Below are 26,000 nucleotides of genomic sequence, written 5' to 3'. Positions count from 1 at the left end.
TCGTTCTACAGTAAATATCGGCAATATCAACGTTCGAGTGTATAAGTAATAAGTAGTGGATATGTTTCGCGGTATGTAAATTATAAGGTTTGAAAGTGTGTTAATCGAACGTCGGCATCAGATCATGGTACAAGAATTCTTTTGCACGCTAGACATGTATGACGAATTGTCGATAAAAATTGTGCATATTTAACGCGTTACATGCTGGGGATGCATCTATCGGGTCTTATTGATACAGTTTGCTCGTGATGTGATTTTTCCGAATACGTTTATGAATCCATTATTTCATTAATTTATTTCACTAATTAATTATTCTTGAAGATATCTGTAAGCTTGAATATAAGAGTATTTTAGAATATATATATATATATATATATTGATTAAATTCAGAGAAAAAAATTAATTTTTTTCTAGAAAAAGTACTACGCAAAATGTTCTTTTTTTAAAATTTTTTTAAATATATATTGTTCAAGAATCTCCGAAAAGCGCATTTTGATGGCAATAATTTTCGTGAAAAAAAATCATCTAATAATAAGTGATAAATTACGATAATTTTTTTTCCTTCAGAAAAGTTTCTCTTGCACAATTGATTTTCCTGAAACGATTTTGATTGGTATTTTAAAAATAAATAAATATAAAATGCTTTCCATTATTCCCCTCCTCTTGCGTCAAGTATCGCGAAACGAGAGCAACTGATGCGTCGACGTCGATTACTTGTTCCCGAGTACGCGAGAGTGTCGTTCCTAAAGTATTAAAATGCAATCAATTGCATTGAACGCGTAATCAATCTGATAGATCGGATTCCCTTTGAAAAATGATGACAATGCACACATACACACACGCACGGAAGATACGTAACATAAAATTTTTGTACAATTACGATTACGTCTGTTTAAATTCCCCGCTTTCCCTTTCTCCATCCGTAACAATGGCGGCCATGGAGGAGAGGCCGTGGAAGAAATGCAGCTTTTTTTCTGAAAAAGAATCTCCAATCTATTGAAATGAACGCGTCCTCGTCCTAGTAATCTGAGTCTCTTTGAAAAATGATGACAACGCACACATGCACACACGCACAAAAGACACATAACATAGATTTTCGCACAGATATGGCTACGTTCGTTTTTAATTCCCCGCTTTCCCTTCCTCTATCCGTAAGAGTGGCGGCCATGGAGAAGAGGCCGTGGAAGAAATTTAGCTTGTTTTTTTTTTTTTTTCGGAGAAAGAATCTCTGTAGTGTCATCGAAATGAACGCGTCGTTCGTCCTAGTAATTGAGCGAAAGTGATCATTCTGAATCGGGATTCTCGCACTTTCAAAACGATCAGCTGGGATCATCCGTCGTCGATGTCGAATGACGTATCCGTACACGTTCTGAGAAAAAGCTTAACATCGAGAAAAATATGGGGGTATATATTATCTCCTATGTGTCGTTCAGTCGAATTCGAAATAGATATTATATTCATGTGTGTGTCCGCGTTATTTACGCGGTATAGCACGCAAGGAGAACGCTCATTCTCTAAACAGTCGCTTTCCCATTTACGAATTTTGGCCGGCTCGGTCCTCTTTTTCGTTGATACTCGCGATTAAGACGGGGGGAAAAATCGGACGTGTCGACCCTAGAAAGGCGTACTTGCTTTATCCTCGAAGTTTGACCGGCTCGACGTCTTTCAACCCTTTAACGCCGTGCGTTTATTGATTCCATTTGCATTTTAATTAACCCCCCTTTGACCCCCTCGGCACATTTAACGTGTTCATACAGTCATAACTTCGAGGCCTACTAAAAAAAGAGCTATGAAATTTATATGTGTACCAAATTAATTCTAATGCATGAACAGTCAATTTTGTAAGTGATGTGTAAAAATCATGTTCTGACATCAAGGCTTGATGGTATTACATGATATAATTTGAAACTCAATGTTGATTAATACGCACGTGCGAATTTTATCATCTGTCAAACGTAGAGGAGGAGATAAACTATCCGACGTATGCCATTCTAAAGTCCGTTCCGATGAATTATTTACAGTGTTTTGCTTCCTAACGCGATTTTGAACACGCTTTCGATCGCTCTTGGCGCCGCGTTGAATAAAAACGACCGAGTCGGCGGATAAACTTTGCGTAATAGTAGTAATAGGCCATAATTCCTAGTCATAAAGTATGAAAAGTATCAACAAATTTGAAAAATCCCCGTCCATCTCCCGTTTAGGCAATTATCTTCCTTCGTTATGCGAACGGAGGTTCGCTAAAAGGGAACTGCCACGCTTACATTGCCTAGGAATTTGACTTTACAACAACGCAATCGCGCCACGTTACGCCCATTAGAAGATCCCCCTTCCCCTCCCACCCCCCGTTTCTTGACTAAAAGGCGAAGAAATTGATATACAATTCAATTAATAATTGACAGATAACCAATTAATACGTATAGGATGGTCCTACCTGGCAGAGAAGGCGTAAACTCCTAAGATTTCAAACGACATAAACTTTTCTAATTTTAACATCGCCATCACGGACCATCCAGTACATTGATTGTGTAGTTACTTCTCGCGTTTATACCTCTCTCTCTCTTCTATGTTTTTTTCTCTCTTTTTTTTTCGTTTTCCGCTATGTAATAGAAATCGTGTGTATCTGTATGTACGGCATCTCGTGCCGAATGCATTCGCAATGAGAGTCTCTATATCCGCGCTTCCTGTCGTCTGTACACTCGGCATCCGAGAGCACCACTTGTAAGCACGAGATATACTTGTGTGTATGCATTATTCAGCATTTCACGTGGCACACGGTGCCTTTATGTGCGCGGCCGAACTGAAGGTCTCGAAATTTTAAATAGTTAACAGTAACATCTCGGCATGAACATTGTACAGAATGATCGAATGACGCACGAGAAGCGAAATCCTCCCCCGAGATAGATGATTCGCGGATCCCACCGTCAACGATCTGCATCGACGAAATCGCAATTAACCGTTCCAGCTGCATCAAGATGAAAAATTCACGTTTTTACATGCGATAGAATATTGATTGAAATATTACATTTCACCCGTATCTGTGTTGAATAATTTGAAAATTTATATTGCAGACATGTAAAAAAAGAGCACAATATAATTTGATTTTTTTTTATATATCGAAAAAGATCAATTTCAATTAATAATTTAATTTGAAAATTTTATTTAATTCGAAAATTTAATTTAATTCGAAAATTTAATTTAATTCGAAAGTTTAATTTAATTTGAAAATTTAATTTGATGCTTAGGTTGCAGATAATTGAAGAGCATGTAAATTCGATATATTCAGTGCATTGATATCACTTAAAGCCCTCCTTACATTGTGACTTCGTCGATGTGTCATTTAAGAAGTCACGATTTTTATTGGAAAATAAGCCGTATAATTTTTTCGTCAAATTTGCGAGTTCTCGCGAATAAAAAGAGATACGGCTTTCTTTCTCTCGGGACGATTCTATTTCTTCGGGATCGAGACATCTGTCGCGGGGGGCTTCTCGCAGAGAGTGCGAAGTACGCACACACATAGTGGTTCACAGATACAAAACTAACTAAATCTTATGAGATACGGTGAGCAATAATTCCAGATATGTACACAAGTTATGTTACAGACGTTACAATATAAAGATCTCTCCCGAGGACGCGAATGTCGTGTATTCGCGGACCGGAATTTTAACTTGTCAACGTGCGACGATCGTTTAATTATAATTTCCCCTCTCCCTCCCCTCTCGATCGTGTCGAGAATTCTTCACGCGAATTAATCATGATATCCTGACGGATACGCAGGACATGTGCGCACATGGCCCAGTCTGTGTATGTGTGCAGCCTTTTGAAATTCTCTTAATAATTGATAGGCTACCCTGTTTCGTTATCATTATGAATGGTATCCCCCATGTCCACTCTATACATCACGACGTATTTTTTCGAGATACGCTTCTTCTCGGTCGCACTAGAATAAATCGAGATTCGATCGTCGTCGTGGATCGTCCTCGAGGGATGTAAGATCCGGAGAGCGAGACCTGACAAGCATTGACTGTTTATGAGCTATTAAATTTGAAAATTAAATTAGCTTAGATACTTCAATCTATTGGCAACACACACTTCTTAAATTAATTCATATTTTTATTTATATTTTAGCTTTGTCAGAATTTTGAAAATCTAGCTTCTCAAACAGATTACCTAAAAGGATATTATAAAAGCTGATTGGCTAAGTCGTATTTTAAAAATTTGAAAATTGAAAATTAGAGTATTCTAAAAATTTGAAATTTGAAAATCTAAATCGTTTCTCAAATTTTTTTACAACAGATATTATCGTATTTAAAAAAATTATTTTGTGACATTAGAATTTGTAGGAGTAAAAATGGGCTGATCAAGTCCCTCCTTCGAATCTTGCGATCGGTTGCCTCGGTAACCGAGCTACGACGTATCGAAGCGGAAAGGACATTGAAGAGAAAAGAATAACTTAACGCTTTACGAGAGTGAGATTACGCGCGGATTTAGTCGCGTTCTTTTCTTTTTGGGGGAAAAGAAATGCGCGACGAAACCACAACGCCGTGGAGAACATCGCGCCGTTTCGTACTCTTCATTATGTTTTTTTTTTCCATATATGTATATATAATAATATCATTTAATTTCAATAGATATTTACACGAAGCCGTCCCATCCCGCGAACGAGCTTATTTCAAATAGAATTCGCTTTCACGTAGTGCCGTCAAACTATATATAGGCCCTATGCTCATATTGACAACAGGTGTATAATATATTTATATTTATATATATATATATCTAATGATTTTTCGCTATCTATTTTACAAATGCGAACAACCGCAAAACACACGGTGATCGATTCCCTTCGCGCGGACTTGCGCTATTTACTATATCTGTCCGCCGCACGTGGAACTTGAGGCCGGAGGAAACGCGAAGTCACGGACTTATCGTCGCCACGTAAGCCACGTGACCGCCGCGACGTCGTCGTTAATCCTTAACGTGCGCCTTAATCTGCGGATGCTGAACATCTTTTATAAGCTAATCTCTCAATTATTTTTCCCTACAAATACAAAAAGGCAGCGCGACACAGTAAACATCGAAGTGGCAGCCGAAACGTTCTCAGTAGGGGGCAGAGTTTACATCTGACGTTCGTTGTGTTTACATTCGCGATGAGGTGTATTTGAATGGGATTAATATTTTTTTTGAATGGGATAAAACAATTTCGCATATGTAAAATTTTCACTCTATAAATTTGAAAAAGAAGATGGAAACTTTGATGATCGTCGGAAAATCTTGATGTTACATTAAAAAATAAAGGAATATGCAGCTTTAAAATAAAATTTCCAGCCGATGTAGCTTCAAAATAAAATTTCTAGCTGATCCTTCTCCAAAAAAAAATCTTGCATTCAAACTTACAAAATATATTTTTCTACAAAATATATTTTTAAAATATAAATAATATATGTGTCTTAACTATTGTTAAGATCATCTAGTATATAAAATGATCGTTATAGAAAGGGTTGCTACTATCTTACTGCTGATGAAAGAAACGTCACGTTGTGAACGTCAGATGTAAATCTAGAATGAATTCGCGTTTCTTGCGGGAAAATGTACACGATAAAGCTTTCAGCCTTAGAAATCATCCTCGACGTTTCGCGAAGATAATCGCACTTTCCGATATTCGGCTACCACCGCGACAGCAACAATTCGCGACGTGATTCGTTCGGAGCATTCGTCTCTCTCGTCGCTTTCGAGCGAGTCTTATTAAACGCTTATTATATAGAAGATCTAAAGTATGTCAATAGAAGATTGTCGATACCGAGTGGTCTGTTTTCGCCACCGACCGAAGAGAATACCTTCGATCCACGAACCCAACCAACATCGCCACCCCTCGTACTCGCGAATGACGTCCGAGAGCGCATTGTGTGCTCTCTCTTCCTAAATCTAATCTTATTGACCCAAAAAAAGGAGAGTACGTTCCCTTCGATATCGGCGTGCGTCTCTTCAGCGTGTGTTACGTTCACCACCGCAGCGAGATAGTTTGATTTCAAGTGTAATCCTAGCGCAAGCGTATCATTAACACGAGCGAGTCGCTCATTGACGCATTTACGTCGATATCATCTCAATTTTCGCGAGAGAGCCTTCGTTTCATCCCGATTCTTTTCATTTTTCCGCCTTTCCCTCGTCAGCCTAGATCGTCGAACCTCATCGGCGCAAAGGCCAGACTCTTCTCTATCCTAAACGACGGTGGAAGATGTCTTTCTATCGCTGTTCGACGAAGCTTCAGGCAGACTCCACGCACCGAACGCTTCCCTCGCGTCCTTCCAAGCGACATTATCAGGAATGTATTTCATCTCTTGATAAGCGGTCGCAGCTATTCCACCCTGAACGCGTCCGGAGGGACTTGGTCGCAGAATATCGACTGTATTCTGCGACGTTCCTCCATAGTCTCTCCTCTTCGTCAGCAGTCTCGTCGTGACGTCCGGTCGCGTTTTCCGCAAAGTCACGTCCGATTCCCACGGGCTGCCCGAGGACCTGGACCAAGTTCTGGACGCGTCTATCGAGTCTTCGCGTCCATCTCGATGATGCCAGACTCTCTCGTTGATTCGCTTACTAATCTCGTGTTGGAAGTCCGCGTGACGTTGCCGCACGAGTTCCCCATGATCTCTGCTGGCCCTTCGCAGCTGCCGAAGCACCAGCTCGATATACTTGAGCGCCTCGCCATTCTCGGCCATTCGTCGTGTCCGGTCCATGCCACCCCGCGACCCTCGCTCAAGGAGTCGCTCGCATTCCGCACTGTAATGTCCCGCGTTGCAGCGGATCCCGTCGTGGCGATATCGATCTCGTTCCGGTTCGTCAGCGAGGTGTCGCGAATCGCGCGACGTCGTCGTCGTCGTCGTCGTCGTCGAGCGTGGACCGAGCGAATAGCGGGACGTCCCGAGGACACGGCCGAGTTCGAAGGTGGTTTCAGTTAGGCCCGAGTATCGACGGTTCTAATTCGGATAGATTCCCTGGCCTCATACGTGCGTCGCTAACGTGCCCACCGCGGACGTGCGCTTCACCGTCGCCATCGCGCCGTTTGGGCCGCCGGTGATGTAATGCGCTGACAACGGGGCCTGCAAGACAGAAAAGAAGGGTTCTCAATCATCCGGCAATTTTAATCTTCCCTTTTTATCTGGAGATATTTATGTATGTTTGAGAATTTTCGTTTGAGGAATCCTCTTGAAATTTCAAAGGAGTGTTTAACTTTTTTTACTAATACTTACATATACATATATAATTAATTATTATTTGTTTTTTGTATGAAAATATATAATACATCGATTATAAGAAATGCAATAATAAATAACTCCTTCATTTCCTTTCTCCCTGGAAAATTTGCGACAGTATTTATGAAGATCGGACTATCATCAGTATATTTTCATTTTATATAACGTTTACATTTAATTACATCAACTCTTTAGAAATGTAAAATAGACTCCACACAGCTAATATTTCCAGCTATATCATAAAACATTAAATATTCCAAATATTGAATTATATAATATGAAATACTATGCGAATGGAAAAATGGTATAAATTATTTTTTTCCCATTTTGAGAAATAAAAAAGGATATATGAAATTATACGTAATGTAAAAATTTATCTACATTATTATCATACTTTTCTATAGTTGTGAAGAAGAAAGTTGAAGATAATTATATATAATATCTCACTATAATAAAATTAATTATTACGTCATTCTAAATGTGAATCATTTTATCACTGATTTATACTACTGTGTATTAAATAACTCGGATATGCTACATTATCCGCTTTTTATTTCATTCATACTGCTTCGATTACAATTATATATGACTAACTGGTATGCATGGTTAAAATATATAAATGAAAAATAATTAAAAAAAAATCATTATTGCACAAATTTTAAAAATAAAATTTCAATTGATAAAACACAGTCGATTTAAAAGAAGGTAAGAAACAAATCAATTTAGAGTATTTAATTCATGCACATTCTTCCAAGCAGTAAAAAAATTCATATTTACATATTTTTCAATACCGTGCTTAAGCATCTTGAGCTTAATCCGGACCGATGAAACTCGATCGTGATTCGAACGCGACTTATATACTTGATCATCAAATTTCGAATTCCCTTTTTTCTCTCGCGAAATGCTTCTACGGGCATATATTTATGTCTCAAGCGAGGAACGGAGATACGCAAACGAGGCGGAAACAATTTGAGAAGCGGGAATACATGCGACGGGGGAATTGGAATGTCCGTACGGGGAAGGATTAGCGTTGCAAAAAAATAAAAATAACGCGCGCGCGCGCAGCTGCAATGGCTTTGCAATATTGACAGCTTGCTTTCGATCTACTCCAAGCTCTACGAAGCTCCGCAGGGGAGGAGCGGGAGAGAGGAATGAGGGAAAAGGGAGAGAAGAGAGGGTCCGGTCGGCGATGTAACTGCTGTTTAGGAATTTGACATACATTCAGCATACATTGTGTACCCACCTGCGGGCCAGCGCCGTTCAAGGTATTCAAGCTATTCATTCTCATTGCCTGCGTGTACGGTGGCGGTGCCGGCGTGACACCCGGCACGGCTGTGTGCGGCGCGTGTCGGAGCTGCTCGGCCGCTGACATTCTGTGTTCGTTTGTAAGAAAGAAATGCAGAGTTAGTGAGACGCGGGAAATCGGACTCTTTTTCCTCGTGTCGGAATTTATATAAGAAAGAGAGAGAGAGAGAGAGAGAGAGAGAGAGAGAGATGCAAACAGTAATTGAATTTGATGACTCATGGAGTCTTCGCAATTTCGGTTATAAATATATACAAGACTCTATTATGTGTGTATTTTGTGTCTATATTTCTGTAACAATTTATGAAATTAAATAATTTAAAGTATTTAAGGCATTTAAGGTATTTAAGGTATTTAAGGCAAATTTAAGGTATTTAAGATAATTAAGGTAATTAAGGTATTTAAGGAAAATTTAAGGTATTTAAGATAATTAAGGTAATTAAGATATTTAAGCTATTTGAGGTATTTAAGGTATTTAAGATATTAAGGTATTTAAAGTATTTAAGGTTTTTAAGATATTAAGGTATTTAAGGTATTTAAGCTATTTAAGGTATTTAAGGTATTTAAGATATTAAGGTATTTAAAGTATTTGAGGTTTTTAAGATATTAAGGTATTTAAGTTATTTAAGGTGTTTAAAGTATTTAAATTAAATAATAACTGTTATAAATTATATAATAAGTATTCTTATATGAACATGAAATTAATAATTTAAATTAATTTTTGTTTACCTCTTTTTTCGTGGCTACAAATGTTTTTAAATCAATATTTGTAAAAATCTAGATCTCGTACATTTTTGTAATGTTTGTTTGTAAAAAATATATTTAATACATTAAGATGTTATGATTAGACTTGGCACGAGGATCGATCCACTATGTAAAAGAGATATGCGCGGACCGAAACTATGAGCTACTTTTAGGAGAGTAAATTTCCAAGTTTTGGCTCCTCCGTTACTCAGGCTCATCGTTGCAAAGCGTCTCCACGATTTCTGTACCTTTCTATCTACTTCTCGAAGGAAGAGGGGTTTCAGACAGACTTCTGCGACTGGAGTCGGTCAGCTTTTGTTCTATAACTGTGTTATAAGCGCGCACCTGAATTGAAACCGTAACGAGTTCGCTCAGTTCGGTCCATGAACCGAAACTAAACTTCAAAAGAGAGTCGCCGTCGTCTCGATTCGTATTCGAGTCTGTTTGATTCGGAAATAGTTTCGGGGTCTGGATCTGAATTGAAACAAAACACATGAGATTGTGTGACTGTGTTTGCATCTCTCTCTCTCTCTCTCTCTCTCTCTCTCTCTCTTTTTGATGGAGAAAAGTAAACAAGAAAAGAAAGTAAGGATATATAACGTATGAAACAGATGCGGGGGCGTGGAAGCGTAGACTGTGTATCTAAATACAATAGCCATCTCTCCCCGGGATCATCCTCCGCTAGGAGAGCATAAAATTTGGAAGAGAGCACCGCTAAACAAGAATTCTAGAAATTCCTCGGAAAACAAAATTCGATGCACACAGTCGAAATATTCACATGACAGATAGAATTTGAGATCTGTTTTCCGAGGAAATTGTCTCTTTCCCCTCTCTCCTTCTCGTTGGCTGCTTTTTTAATAATCATCGAGCCCCTCCGCCTATATAATATCTTTTAAGGGAGGAAAGGACATATTTTCCTACCAGCGAGACGCAACCGCGCTTCGCGCTCATATCTAATTTAGTTGTTCGCGACGAACGCGCATTCTCGGCACGTAGATTCTCGCATGGGGATGACAAGCGCCAGGGCAACGTATACGTAAATGGAACGTGACGTCGTGTAAGGTATCCACGGTCGATCAATGACACGGGCCAATTATAATTAGTCCGAGGCATCCGCGCGAGCTCAATCTAAAGGCTCTCATGACTATGTTGACACTCTGAGAAATTTTGGAACTTTGATCGAGCGCGAGCGAGACTGCTCTCTCGACTTACACAAAAGAGCTATTACACTAAAATTACAATGGCACTTTCGTACTTCCGCTATAGATCGTGCCATGTAGTTAAAGTCAACCATTTTCGGTGAAAATAATGAAAAAGTCAATATTATCTTGTAATAGTATAAATGAATGTATTTTCGCATCGCCAATTTTATTTTACCCACGAAAAATATTGAACTGTGTATTTTTCGACAATTATCTTTCAATGTTATTTCATCGATAATTTTATCTACATTTTAGAGATGATATATTTTTAAATGATATTTTATGGGATTAACTTATGTAAGATGAAGCAGTTTAAGCAATGAGATTTTTATTTTGTGAGATTTCTTGTAAAATATTAAAAATATAAGAAATTAATTCTCTTAAAAAATTATAATTCAACAGTTTGAATATTTTCCATTATTATCATCAATTTAAAATTTCTAATGAAGATCAAAGAAATTGCACATCATGTTTAAAAATAATAGAAATGCCTAAAATTCATCAGATTTTATTCATAGAATAATAAATTTTTTATGAATAAAATCTCTTCCCGCTTTCCTTGTCTCTGTATATAGAAATATATTATGTATAAAGCTTACCTGAGGTAGGGATTGCCATATGTCGCGGAAAATCGCGGATCGATCGGCGTTGTTTGCGGAGTCGAGGTACCAAGATTAGCCGAGCTGAGTCCGATTTTTTTCGACGACAAAATGCCACTCGATGGTATCCTGCTTAAGGATTCTCGCGAGGCGCCCACGCTCTGTGTTGTCGGTGGCATATAATCGCGAGTATAGTCAACGTATGGCACGTAACCGTTATTGTTACTACCATCCTACAGAAACAAGTGCCATAAATTTAATTACTTTGCTATTTAAGTGTAATAAATATAAGGACAAACATTTTTTAAATCTCTCACAATCGCTAAAAATATTTAAAAAAAATACAAATTTCACAAAATATTATATATTATACTTTATGTTACGTTTGTAATTTATATTATGTGTAATATAAAAGTATTAAATTTTTTTTGACATTTTAGAATATGAATGATGACTTCACTCACGTTATTCTTCGGCGGGAAGGAGGGCTCGGTGTAATCGGCGCTATAACGATAACCGGATAAAGGATTCGGTACCGGCCCGGCAAGCGCCAATGCGTTCACTCCTCTAGTGCTTCCTTCGCCTTCACTGTCAAGGGCCGTGACACTTTCCGCATTGCTGACGCTGGATCCTGCTCGGATGTCCGCTTTGACATCCGAGAGATTGCTGCTCCTATCGCTTTCTCTGTATCGATCGGCGTTAGAATCGGTCTCTTCTATAGGTGAAGAAAAAATGTTAACACATAAATATCCATTTCAAAAACTTCAAGATCTTTTGTATAGATATATATAACGATAAAACTTTAATTTACACACTACGGATTATTTTTATGGTGACATTTATTGTAGAGGGGTAGGTTCTTAAGTAATAGATGTTTTGAATTTTATGGTGTTCTCTTTTGGGGTTCCTAAAATATGCGATTTTGAAATATCATAAATCTTCGTATTTGAACCATCTTATTTACATTTTTTATTTACATTTGTTCGATCTTTTCAATTTTTTAATATTATAACAAAATTGTATTCTCTTACAAATTATTTGTAAAAATAAATATTTAGTAAGATATGAAAAATTGCATATGGTTTTGCTTTTCAGTATTTTTCTTATTTTATCTCAGTACTTTATTTTAGGTGTTTATTATTGAAAATTAAAAATATAAATATTTAAATAAACGCGTGGGCAGGATTCTGCTCTTTCCCCTACATCTCCATTCGGAAAAAGGATTAACCTACTCCAAATCTACTTCTGTGATTTTAAATTGAAATTTGGTCATAATATATATGCATACACATATATAATGCGATTTTATACATGTGTAAATGTAAATAAAATAAAATATAAATACAATATTTGTCAACGAAAATAATCCGTGCTGCGTAAGTTAATGTAAATAGTTTTACCTATAAAATTCATTTTCAAATATCCCGCATATATTTGCAAAATAACAGATTCGCGTCGGAAATAATTACTTACGCATATCGGTCTCTTGATTCAGCGTCGTCCGTGGTCGTGGCTGCTTGATTCGATCGCGACATTGTAGAATGAGTATGACTATTATGCCAATCAGGATCACACAGACAACCAGTCCAACGATGATCAAGATCAGTTGCCAATCGACTGGAATCAACGCTAAGCGTCATGCGTGGTTAAAATCTCGTTTGCCAGATGAAGAGAATGATGGCGCGCTGTTTATTAATGAATCGCATCTCCGTTTAAGAAATGTGGCTCGAGTCAATGACATCGAATTCCAGACGTCTCAAGCATTACAATTTTTGTAGCTAAAGTATAAATTTATTTTCGTCAGATTTATTTTTCGAGAAAAAGCTCACACGTATGTATTTGTGACTTGTGCTACTTTTTAATTTTACTTCACTTTCGTAAAGTTTCCCTTTTCAGAAGACGACCTCGTGCAACGTACCCGGAATTAGATAGACGATTCGCGATTAATCACTAGTCAAATAATACGTTTGACATCAAATAGCACGTTAATGGCGAATCATGAAGACAATTATTTGATCGCGGGCAGCGATTAAAGTAGTTTGCGAATCATTAACTGAAGAGCTAGCTGCGCGGATGAGCTGATTTAGAATCTCTTTAATCTGATGGAAGTACGAGCGACGACAAAGCGTTATGCCGCGAACGTATTATTCTTACAAATTGTGATTTTCCCGTGCATCGTAAGAGCGCAGAAAGAGCTTCGTGGCAAAAGAATTCAAATTATTATCGGAAAAAGGTATCATGCTTGAAAAATCTACGAAATGAATTATAGCGTGACAAATAATTTCGAACAAAATATGGATCTCTTTACAATCCCGAATCAACAGTTGTTAAAAATATTGCAAAGTATATCTTCCAAGCTAGATATTTAAATACGTTTATTTGGTTCTTGAATATCTAACGAGATATCTGGCGAGATATATCCACTACCTGTATTTCGCCAGTGTTATCTTCGTGAGTACACGCGGATAAATCCTCTGGCAGTATTTCAATTCCCTAATCATCCTCAAACTATTTTACATACTTTCAATCTGCTTGAAGAAGTAAATCGATTTATAACACACTTCACTGGCTGACTTCTATACACATCTGTTTCTGCGAATTTCATACGTAATCAAATGGAAATTTCTATTATTTTTTTTTATATTGTAATAAAATATACGCTTGAAGTATATTTACTTATGCTGCGATATTTTTAAGGATTTCTTTATCAAATTAAAATTTATCAATTTTTGTTTAATAAAAATATCGCAGCCAAATTATTAAAATAAAGAAGGAAATTATTTTTTTGATGATTTTTCTTCTCTTATTCAACATATTCAGAAAATATTGTAATAAGAATGCGACTGCCATAAAACGAATATATTTACATAAACACACACATCAATATAATATAATTTTGACAAATTGTAATTAACTTGTATAATTGTTTGCTATTCTCATAATCATTAATATCATTTAAGTAGAAAATTAAGACTTTCACCTCTGATGATATATCGTATCCATTATATCTTTCTCACATTTTAATGACTATTTGATGATGATACATAAATCACATTGAGTATCTAAAATTTTGTACATGTAGTGATAACAAAACGCGATATAAACATTATTATTTACTTTTTATTCCAGAATTATTTTACATAATCTAATCTTTTATACGTCGTTATTGTTAAAGACGATAATTTGAATATATGCTTTGTTTGTAAATCCTGTCTAACAACTATTTAATGACAAAATTCTAATTCGAATACGAACGATTCAATTTGTTACTGTAATCCGATTATTTTAACGATATCAATAATTGAATTGGTATTTTGATAAGATTCCGCATAAAGTTGGTCGCGTGCGACTAAATTTCATCATAATCTTCTTCCTCTCTTCTGAATTTCCGTTTCAGATTTCCTATGCAGTACCACAATTAAATTTCAATAATCGCGCCATATGTAATAAATAAGCATAGAATAATGAATGAAGCACAGAATAAGCATAGAATGGCAATCGTTTTATCAACTTTATTTTTTTATCCACGTAAACTCCATATTCAATGAGAGTGCAGTGTCGTTTCAATATATTATTAGTTTCTATCAATATATGTATGCGGTTTAAATTCAATCCTTGATTAATTTGCAGATTGAATTAAGATCGAAATTTTTAACGATATAAAATTATCGATAAAATTATAACGATTAAAATTATTAATTATTATATAATGTAAGTTTTTAAATTTTGCCAGAGGTCATTCATATAAATTTATTATCAGAGGCTCTTGATAAGTTTAATTATTATTAGTTATAAATTTTATAAGTTTTTAAATTTTGCTACAGATAATGAGAATGTAAAAAGAAAAACATTCTCATTATTTAGATGAACAATAGCAGCCAATCTTTGCAGTAATATCAAAAAACATTACCTGAAAATAAAGTATATCACTTTGTTATTCTTGATCATGTGACATCTTTCGACTCAAAGAAAAAATGAGCGCCACTCGTCGGTACGAAAAGATATTCTTAGCCGCGATTACGTCATCGATTTCATTCACCAATCGGCGGTCAGTGCACGTGGCGCCATCTACGCGGTACATAACTAAATCGTGAACGTTGCGTCCTGCTTACGCGTCTTTTTCCGCGTCCCAATTCGTGTACGAAGGAAAGAATCGAGAGTGTTGCTAAAATCCAAGTGCCGTGTGATTTCGATCTGTCATTTTGGTATCGCGCGATCGACCGTTTTCTCGCGTTTTTTTCGTCCGTCTTCCCGAACAGCTCCGAAATTAGCCGCGAGATCGCATCGCCATCTCCACCAATTGTCAATTGGTTCACGTCGAACTCTTTTCGTGCCTAATCGAATCAATCGCGATCGTTCGAGTTCTTTTATTCGATTCCGGAGGAATTTTCCCTACGATCGAGAATGCAACTCTACCAATAAACCATCATTTATTCGGAGTATTAATTGGTGAATTAAAGCGATTGCAATTAACTGTTGCCGTATCATCGAATCCTTTCGCGTTTCGTCGAACCGACGCCATGTTTATCGATAAGACTCGTTATCGTATTTCGCGTATTTCGAGTGTCCTGTCATCCAGCATCCAGAATATCCGAGGAGATTCGAGGAAAGCGTCGCCTCGATGGATTAATCGAAATGCGATCTCGCTCGTTTCCGATATTTGATGACGATCGCGTCTCCAGGAATCGCTTCGCGCCATTTTTCGAATTTTCGCGTCGCGTCGTTTCTTCGAATCTTGCACCGTGCAAGATGGCATCTCACGCTATAAATCGGAAGTGTTGAATGTCAATCTTCCTAGTGTCGATCACAAACAGTTTTATGCCGATTGTACTCGATCGCGATCATTTATGTGTTTTATTCGCGAGTGTAAGTGAAATAGTGATTAATATTTGATATTTGGAAGTGCATGGATTGGAGAGACAGAGAGAAAGAGAGAGAGAGAGAGACTGCGATTGCTACTCATCTACACTTATAAGTACATATATTTGTATGTGTAAAGTTTGAATCCAAGAAAACAATGCATAGATGATAGATGCATTTGGCGTATGTTATTTTTTTATCGAAGAATAAAATAATTCATCGCTCACAAAAATATATGTATGTGTGTAGCTAATTTCTAAACGATTGAAAAGGTTTTGTTAAAAAAGATTCTGTAAAAAAAATGCAAGTAGATCGCAATTTTTTCATTATTATTCTAGATGGCTAAAAACTAAAATTTAGAATTTCATGCTTTTATCGTAAAATCTCTTGATTGGAAAAATCTGAGATATATATTTTAACATTTTTTGAGAAAGGTTTCAGACAAATATATTGATTAAATTGATTTAATATTAATATTAATATTAATATTGTTAAATTAATATAATATTACTATTAATACATATAATATTACTATTAATTTAATATTAAAAATAATGTATTTTTTGTAAAAATTCCGATGTGTGTGGCTAATTTTTATGCGATTGAAAGAGAAGATTTTATAAAAAAGATGCAAGTTAATAAAAAATCGTAATTGTTTTACTACAATTATAGAACTATCTAAACTTTAGAATTTAGTTTTTATATCGTAATTAATTTAAAAAAAAAATTGTAAGATATATTAAGATATTTTAATATTGAACAAATCGTGCAAAATATATCTCAAAAATTGATTTAATATAAAATATTTAATTACTATCGATTTAATATTAAATACTTATATATAATTAGTTTAAATGAAGATGTCAAGATATTGGAAAACATGTCGAGCAAATATTACACTATCAAATATATTTAACTAAAATGAAAACATCTTAGAGAAAAATTAATTTCAATATTTCCAGTCAAAAATGTCCTTTTCGTCGCAAAATAAATCAAGATATTGAAAAACGCACACACACATTTCGAGTAAATATTACACACATTACTAAAGATATCTAACAAAAATAAATGAAAAAAAAATCCTCGTAGAGAAAAATTAATTTTAATATTCCTGGCCGAAAATATCGCACTTCCTTCGCGAAATGAATTTATTATTCCGACAGTATATCTCCTCGCGAAATCCTCGGGATTCTTATTAGAAAAGATAAGGCGCGATCGCGCGCGTGCGCGCGCGAGAGAGAAGGGGATAATATACGACGGCTATCAAACTTACTATGTGCTGTCAGCTTGATGATGACGGAATCCGTGCCGAAGCTGTTTGTGACCGTGCAGTTGTAATCCCCGAAGTACGTAGATATGGGATCCAGCAGGGTGACGGTGCTGACTATCCTCTCGCCTGTGTATTCCTCTTGCACGTAAAACGGCGTATTGTTCGACGTGAAATTGAGCTCGCGACCGGCGAAGCTCCACAGCACCGATTCCGCTTTTGGCACAGATATCGCGGTGCACTTAACCTGGCGGGCACAAATCGGGGAAAATGGCGGTGAAATAAAAAAAAAAAAAATGCGGTTAAGCGCGCTTTCCTCCCTTTCCCTCCGCCCCCCCCGCCCCCCTCCTCGGTTCGCCATCCTGGGATGGCGACCCGCAACTCTGTCCTAAAAGCGTTTCGAGCGCGGAGAAAAATGCGGCAATCATTGCGAACCACCGCGTGTCAGGAACGCACGTATATGGGATGTTGGCGTAAACGCTTGGAAAAAATTTCGATGTCCACAAACATACAGCTTTACGCTCTTTTAAATGGAGGGCGACCGAAATCGATATTTTAATTTCGATACGACAGGTCGAATCGGCAAATAAATACGTATATCGCATCAATTACAAATAGATACTACTCATACAATGCAGAACATTGTTGTAACATTGTTGTAACATTGCAATATTGCAGCAATATTGCGGCAATATTGCAATGTTACTGAAATATTACAACAATATTAATAATATTACTGCAATATTCAGTGCCGTATAAGTAATTATGATATTAATTACTTAATCCAAGGACTTTTTGTCATGGAAAAACACTACTCGCAATTAGTACATCAACGCACCCTCCGTCCACTTCGTAAATTTTCGGGCGCGTTTTCATGTGTTTCAAGTTAAATTATATCCGGTAAAGTAAATTATACCGACAATGAGTGCTTCCTGATAACTATCGCCGCGACTCGAAGAATCTCTCCGGCGGCAGAGGGACGGGTGAGGGTGGGGAAGGGGATGTTTCCGCGCAATAATAATACGCGAGTGCGGCAGCACTCAAGAAAATTACGCCGGTATCTCTTTACGCTCGACCGGTAGGTAATCGCGCTATCAATAATAAACTTAACTACCGGTCGATGGAAAGAAGCGGAGGCAGGGGGAGACGCTTGCCCCCCGGCCCCTCCGTCCAAGAAGTTATTATTATTAATAGTTACGCACCTTGACCACTCCCTCGTCGGGCACGTACTGGATCCTCTGCGACACGATGCTCGGCGGGGCGCGGATATAGATGTTGGCGTATCCGGTCAGTTCCGGAAAGCCGGGCACGCGGGCTTTGCAGTAGTAACGTCCGGCCGTGTCCGGACCCACGAAGACGCTTATGTTGGGGCTGGTGGCGACCGTTCGCTCCGAGTCCTCGTGGTACCAGAGGATCTCCGGCGTCGGATTCCCGTCCACGTCGCACTGCAGGATCTCGGTGGCGCCGTAATGCGTTTCCACGGATACAGGGGGGTGCCGAAACTGCGGGCCGTCTGAGGAGGGAATTCAATTTTAGCCTCCTCCCCGGGAGGGGAGGTCAGTTCCGCGAAATGAACTCGCGGAAGAATGTTACTTCCTCTCTCTGTCTCTCTCTCTCTCTCTCTTTCCTTTCTTGCTTTTATATATAAGTCTCCTATTATATAAGCCGTCTATTCTGGTATACGGTTTATTTCAAGAGAAAGAGAGAGAGAGCCCGTTTCCGCTCTATTTTATATCATTACGCGATTGCGCCTTTAATATACCGGCTCGCAACTACTTTACGGTAATACGAAATTTTTTTTTTCAGCTTCGAGCAGTGCTCCGTTTTATATCCTTTGCGCGATTGCATCTTTTGTCCGATGATTTTATTTTCGAGACGAAATTAATGCCGGAATCCTTACGCGGATCACGAAAATTACGAGAAATGAAAGAAGGGGTGAAAGGAAAGATTTAGATTGACATCTTATACGTGTGTGACATTTCCTCCGGGAAAGTATTTGCGCTTGCTCAACTGATTATATTTTATATGGAGAATTAAATTTTTTTTCCCTCTCGCGACACTTACATCTTATATCTAAGGTTTGGCTCTCCTCGCTTTTGCCAACTTCGTTGGAAACCTCGCACTTTACGGTGGCGTCGTGCAGTTCGCGAGTAGCGTTGTGAATAACCATCTCCGTGGTGTAATCGCCAATCACCTTTTTCTTGTTGATAAACCACCTGAAAGAGAAAAATGAGAGAATGAAAAGACGCCGCTCGAAAAGACGAAGCATAAAAAAAATAAAGTTATAGAGCGAAATTATTTACATAACAATTTGACCGAATGTAATAAACAGGCGATCGAAACTCGCAGGTTATCAGGCACACATTTTTCATAATTTTCTCTCGCGTCTTTTCTCCCTCTTCGCAATTCTACACTTGGAAGAAAATTGTAAACTTGACTAAATATTTTCAACTAATTATTTTTTTAATTGAAGTATTTTCAAGCACTTCAGTTAAATAGATGTCGCGTTAGATTTAATATATCGTATTTAATTTAAATACTTAAACATTTCAATTAAAAAAATAATAATTAATTGAAAATATTTAATCATTTATAATTTTTTTCTCAGTGTATAAAATATATTTTTCGCGTTTTGCCTTTTACTATTATCTCTCCTTCCGGATCAATATGACTTTTTGATAGTTTAATGCGATGCAGCCAAATGATTATTTCTGGGAGTCGGTGCCAGAACAAATATCTCTAATTTTGCCATCTACAAAATATCTCCAAATTGGTACCGCAAAATTTACATGTATTTTTGGACTAATTTGATTTTTCTTAATAAATCCACCATCTTGTTTTTTGTCTCGACTTTCAATACATGTCAGAAATCTCAGCTTAAAATATCTTTAAAGTTAATTTAAAATTAAAGGATCAGAAAATCTAGCGTCATTCACATTTCTCTTTAATTTCACTTTTACATAATCACTTTTGTCAAAAATGATTATAACATCTCGATACTTATACAAAAGTCGGCTTCGAAACGGTCCAGGAATATTCCTATAAATTTTGTAAGGTCGGTTTGGAGACATTCTGCGCACGTGCTTTATGACGTTTCTTTATCGTGAAGTGCTCTCCACCACTCGGCTTCTGCCAGCCAAGGCGTCCTCTCGAAGGATTCGAGCGATTTATCTCGAGCATCGTTTGGCCGCAACAATCGACGAAAAGAGCCTCGGTGTCGTCGTTTCGAATGGTAATAAACGGGCGAGGGCTGCGCTTTTCACGGCGGCCTTCGTGTACAATCAGCGGAAAGAAGGGAGAGAGATAGAGAGAGAGAGAGAGAGAGAGAGAAAGAGAGAGAGAGAGAGAGAGAGAGAGAGAGAAGGAAGAGAGAGAGGAATCGAACGACGACTTACCGAGCTCGTGTGTCTCTGGAAGGGCGAGAAAGGGAGAGAAAGAGAGGCTATAGTGTGCAACATCGCCACTATCCCCCCTTTTTATCCCCTTCGCGTCGCAATCGATTTTATCGGGGCTGTCCGATAGACAATTTACCTCGCAAAGATGTCGGCAAAAGCGCGGTGCAACGTACATTCGCGCGAGTTCCACGCCATAACGATTCGATAAACATTGAGGGTGTCTCTTTAGGTCATCCCAGTAAAGGTCAGCTCTTCCCTGTGCGCGTCTACAAGGTGCTCGAGAAACACGCAAGAGAATATTCTACGCAATGTGTGACATCATGAGAAGTTATAAAATTATCTACTCCAGAAATATATCTATTTTGGATTATTTTTATTTTTTATGATTTTTTTCAGATTGCGATTTTACGAAGGTACATGTGAAATGAATTGACCTAACCTAATCCCAAGTTAAGTCATTTCTATCCCACGCCTTTCGTCGTTCCCTCGGGAATTATACAGTCGTTCGTTGAAACGAGATCATCCAGAAACTGATACGACCCATAGCGAATGGATAATGATTTTGTCTTTGTTATTCAACTCTGCTGCGCAGAGGCAACGAGAGTCACGTCGTCGATCTCCCGTTCCTGCCTCAGTTTTCACTTACGTTCGTATCTCTTTTATGGGCCGTGGCGCGACGACGGCCGGCGTAAAAAGCTGCAAAAAGCTGCGAAAGCTATAAAAGCTGTTAAAGCGACTGGCAACTAACGTTTGTTATCCTTGCTACAATGTGGTCCTCTGACTGCTCTTCACTATGTTTCTCTGTCTATCCTATTATCTGTGAATCGTCATAAGCTGGTCAAGAGTTTCTTTCTTTTTTTCATCAAACTTCAACGCACATCGCTTATGCCCGAAAGAGAGAACTGTGACGACTCAGAAAAAAGAAAAAGAAAAAGAAAAAGAAAAAATCGATTTCGAGCTTTTGTATCCGTGTATAAAACGTTTCGTTCGGTTTATGCTCGGGAAAAGAGAGTCTAAGCTCTCTGAAATCCCACTCTTTCTCTCTCTCTCTGCGGCAAATTGAAATATTTCTCTTCCGCCGTTAATTATATCAAGTCAAGTTACGAAATTCACTTAGCGAAATATGGTAATGTAATAGAATCATATTGGAGAGAGGAGCAGCGTATTACAGCTCGATATTATATATCGAGCGTTCTCCAAGAGCGAAATTTTCGTCGAGCCAATTTAATCCAAGTGACGATCCGATAATCGCGTATAAATTAATACGGCGCGGACGGTACCTTTTTTTCCCGACGGGGATGTTGCGTAACGAATAATTTAAAAGCAATCAAAGCGGAGTGAGACCCCGCAAACGCGCCCCGCGCGTCGTTAACACGTGCGCGCGCAACGCCGTCCTGAATTTGACATTGTCCTCTTTGTAGAGGCGGATATCGATCATCCGCCTTCTCTTTGTCGCTCGCAGCCGGTGTACATGAACAACGCGACTCACGTTTTGCTTACGCGATCGCCGACGGCGTCGCTCACTCACCTGTAGCGACGCGATACCGGGATAAACTATCGATATTTTGGAAACTTTAAGTAGCTTAAGGCTTGAGGAGAACGGATCATTTTAAGCGGGGAAGGAGGAGGGGGAAGAGGGACTGATACCGATTATTGGAATTCTATTTTATTATATAAGCGTATACAAAAAGAGAAAAATTTTCCTCTCGACTTGTATATATTGACATTTTTTTAAGGCAAATATATTAAAAAATTTGTTGGAAAAATAGTTAGATTGAGGTTAGGTTAGGAAAAATGGTTAGGTTAGAGGAAATGGTTAGGTTAGGAATTTAAAAATTAAGGTTAGGTTAGGAAAAATGGTTAGGTTAGAGGAAATGGTTAGGTTAGGAATTTAAAAATTGAGGTTAGGTTAGGAAATGGTTAGATTAGGAATTTAAAAAGTTAAAGCACACAGCGCGCGCGTTTTTGAAGATGCTGATTTTCGATATCACACGAAAGATAATTCGATTATATTGTCTACATATCGGATATCGCACAGCTTTCTCTTCTTATTAATATTACACTTATATTAATTAGAGAGATATATATCAAAGTAACTGTATTAAGTAATTATTTTGAAATCTAAGCTCAATTATATCGATCTTATCAAACAATGAGCAACCTAATTCGAGGTGCATATCTGCTAGTTGCTATCAATTATAAAGTTTACTTTATTTTCAAGAAATAATTATTAGCCTTGTAATTTTACTAGCTTCGCACGCTCTTTCATATATCAAGATGCAAATTTATGATTTCTTCGGAAGTATATTTACGTAATTTTATTAATTATTCCAGAATATTTCCTCGACCGACAGCTCAAGGTATATATTTGGATTTCTCTATTTTGAACTTTTATAAGACCAGCATTTCGAGATATATTTCTTTCGTAAGTTCAACTCACCTGTATTCCAGGATAGGTGGATTGGCCTCGGCGCGACATTTGAACTTAAGCTCGGAGCCCTCGACGATGCGATCGATCTTCGAGAGGGACACCTTCGGTGCGTAACGTACCTGAGAACAAACAAAACGTGTAAATCGAGACGCTTTTCTCCATTTCCTAAACGGCTTCATGCAGAAATCGAATACGGCCCGTCCGATATTATCGTCTCGTGCTCTCATCCCGAATGTGCGTAGCCCGGAATAATAATGATGCATATCCATTACCAGACGCGCGCTCGAAATTTTCGAAACGTTCGTTATATATTTGATCGGGGAAATGGGGGAAATATATCCCGTGATATATCGTTCAAACCCGATACACTTTTTCTAGAACGAAACAAAATTTTAGCTGTTCAATTTTAAGTATTTGTCTGAAACCTTTTCGAATCTTTATTATATTTGTTGTATGTGCTTTTTAAAATTCAATCTCTCTTTTTTAGAATCGTCACGTGATTTTATTGTTTCACGTCAGACTTATATTTAATAGATAGATATGGATAAATTTTTTGTTAAATTAATTTTTTGCGATATAAAAATATGTTAGAAAATTTTTGTACAAATGAGATTAAAGACGAAAAATATTTCTTACGATTCAATCTTCAAGATTAAAATTGAGAAAAATTTAATTTTTGATACATTCTTCGAGTGACTGTAACTGAAATTTAATTTAACGATATATACTCATAAGGATATTTAATTTTGATATGAAAAATCAATATTATATTAAGAAGTTAATATCACATTGTTGCGATATAAGACGGTATTTGATTAAATTTCGCTCCGAGCAAAAAAATCGAATTACATATAAGATAATCCACAAGAGAGGGACGAAATTATTTTTTAATGACAAATACCTCAGTGGAGCTCGACTCTAAATTGCCGAAAGAGAATTTGCTATTAAAATCTAATAAAAACGCGACACTCCGTACATCGAGTATTAAATCGTTTTATCGACGCGCTAATAAAGAAAAAGCACATCAAGAGAAAATACGAGAGTTCGCTCCAACTCGCTTGCGTAAGAATCGCTCCCAATTAGGGCGATATTAACGTCGAACTTATATTAACCAGTCGTGAAAAGCGCAGGTGAGATATATATATATCCGACTCGGTGTAAAAGAGTTGAGTAATAACTCGTGAAAATTTTCTGCCGAGGCCAATGGCCTCCTCAGCCTCGTCGTCGTCGTCGCAAATTCGAATTGTGCTCTGCCGGGGCAAAAATCTCCGCGAGTTCGCCTCGTTGCCCTTTCCGCGAAACTATTTGTTCCCTTTGCCACTTCGGATAATGGAGTCTACGTCTCTGAAGAAAAGAGGGCGGAAGTAGTGCCCGGAGAGCGCGCCAAAGTAACTCGCGCTCGCAGCACGAAAGTTGCGCCAGCGGATGGCGATTACCGCGCGCTAACCGCTTCTCAAGACACGACGTTAATTATTATACGTCGCCTCGTTACCCTCGTTACCTTCCCCACCCACCCCCTAACCCCCCTCCCCTCCCCCCAACCCCGCTTTCGCGCGACTCGCGTTAATTTCTTCCTCCGGTCAGCGAGTAAAAAGAGCGCGAGCGCGCAAAAGGCAGTGATTTTATTTCCCTTTAAGCGAGATTTCTATCTTCTATCTTTCCTCTCTTTCCCTCTTTCTTCCCCTCTCCCTCTCCCGCTTCCTTTATTTTCTTTTACTCGCCTCCGATTTCTCGGCTCGCGGACTTACTTCAGAATATTATTCTGCGATATTTCTCCGAGAAAGAGGGAGAAAGAGAGAGAGAGGAGCAATCGTCTCGAGTTCAGGGGAGTCTTGTCGACAAATGACGTAAATTGGGAGCACGTGTTTGTTGAGAATCGGGCCTCAATTAATTACCTCGACGCGTATTTTGGCGCTTTGCGGCGAACGATCAGCCGCATTTTGACTTTGGCACGTGAAGGTCGTGTTGTCGTGATCCTTTCGCGGCATCACTGTCAGGGTGGACTTTACCGTGTAAAGGGGACCGTTATCGAACAGCTCCTTTGAGGTTGTGATGCCACGATGTAGCACGTTGCCCAGTCCATCGATCCACGTGATCTGCAAGAAACGTTACAGTTAAAAATAGCGTAGCTCGAGAAAACACCCGCGCGAGGGAATTGATCCGTGACCGGAATTCTTATGCTTTTATTACCATAATGGTACCCGTGGGTCCTAAAAACTCGAAGCTTTTTCTCTTTTTTGCCCAAGAAAATTGTTTCAGCAAACAAACACGGTTCTATTCTGGGTATCACGCTAGTATTAATTAATTAACGATACACATCTCGTGTAACCTCTTGGAACAATATATCGGATTTTGCTTCAAAATGTTGATCAGGAGCAAGGAAACTGAGGAAATTTCGAAAATAGTTCCTCTGTATTATACAACGGGAGCCAATTACAATCATTCTATTCATGGGTAAAAATCAATAGTCTCGAAGTTGTCGGCGGGGATCAACTAATAATGAAGCAGCGAACGAATTTCCGCGCATAATGATTGAGTAACATGATTGTTGTATCGAGCCTGTGCGTTCAAACACAGAGCGTAGCTCGCACATACGCATATATATATATATATATATATATATATATATATATATATATATATATATGCATGCGTGTCGCGGAAATCAAGCTTATCGGCTCTAATTAGACACCTCATGCGAGAGTTCCCGCTGTTTGTTATCGATATGAGATCTCCGGCCTGCAAGTGCCGCAGCGTCCTTCCGCGTTCACCGCGTTAGGGATCACTGGAATAATAGTGTTTCCACGTATATAGTGCCGCCATACTGATTAGAATTGACGATAATCATGCCACACCACGATTTATGCACTCATCGCGTACGATTTTCATAGTTTATTAGCAATTTGTCAATTTCACCCACGGTAGGATATTTTTTTCTCGGTTACACTTTTCGAG

At 38.0% G+C, this 26,000-nt stretch overlaps 1 protein-coding gene across 4 annotated transcripts in view; it reads right to left on the bottom strand.

Annotated features, from left to right (window-relative positions):
• Nucleotides 1–1,196: 1,196 nt before the first annotated feature.
• Nucleotides 1,197–26,000, bottom strand: part of LOC145959487 (irregular chiasm C-roughest protein) — a 155,920-nt gene continuing 131,116 nt past the window's right edge. For 2 of the 4 annotated variants that reach the window (XM_083078359.1, XM_083078361.1), the window contains 10 exons: nucleotides 24,941–25,141; nucleotides 23,055–23,164; nucleotides 19,284–19,435; nucleotides 18,422–18,732; nucleotides 17,226–17,466; nucleotides 12,566–12,721; nucleotides 11,557–11,807; nucleotides 11,093–11,325; nucleotides 8,488–8,617; nucleotides 1,197–7,091 (listed from right to left, as the gene is read on the bottom strand). In XM_083078359.1, the coding sequence (XP_082934485.1) occupies nucleotides 6,993–7,091; nucleotides 8,488–8,617; nucleotides 11,093–11,325; nucleotides 11,557–11,807; nucleotides 12,566–12,721; nucleotides 17,226–17,466; nucleotides 18,422–18,732; nucleotides 19,284–19,435; nucleotides 23,055–23,164; nucleotides 24,941–25,141 (1,884 nt within the window). In that variant the 3' untranslated portion in view covers nucleotides 1,197–6,992. The remainder of the gene's footprint in view (nucleotides 7,092–8,487; nucleotides 8,618–11,092; nucleotides 11,326–11,556; nucleotides 11,808–12,565; nucleotides 12,722–17,225; nucleotides 17,467–18,421; nucleotides 18,733–19,283; nucleotides 19,436–23,054; nucleotides 23,165–24,940; nucleotides 25,142–26,000) is intronic. The other 2 variants (XM_083078360.1, XM_083078362.1) reach the window with 2 other exon arrangements.

Source organism: Camponotus vicinus, unplaced genomic scaffold, assembly GCF_025532165.1.
Source record: "Camponotus vicinus isolate PSW18456_S1 unplaced genomic scaffold, iyCamVici1.0 SCAF_1, whole genome shotgun sequence".
NCBI lineage: Eukaryota > Metazoa > Arthropoda > Insecta > Hymenoptera > Formicidae > Camponotus > Camponotus vicinus.
Note: the sequence above shows the minus strand (reverse complement) of the source record. Positions and strands in the feature narration are given on the sequence as shown.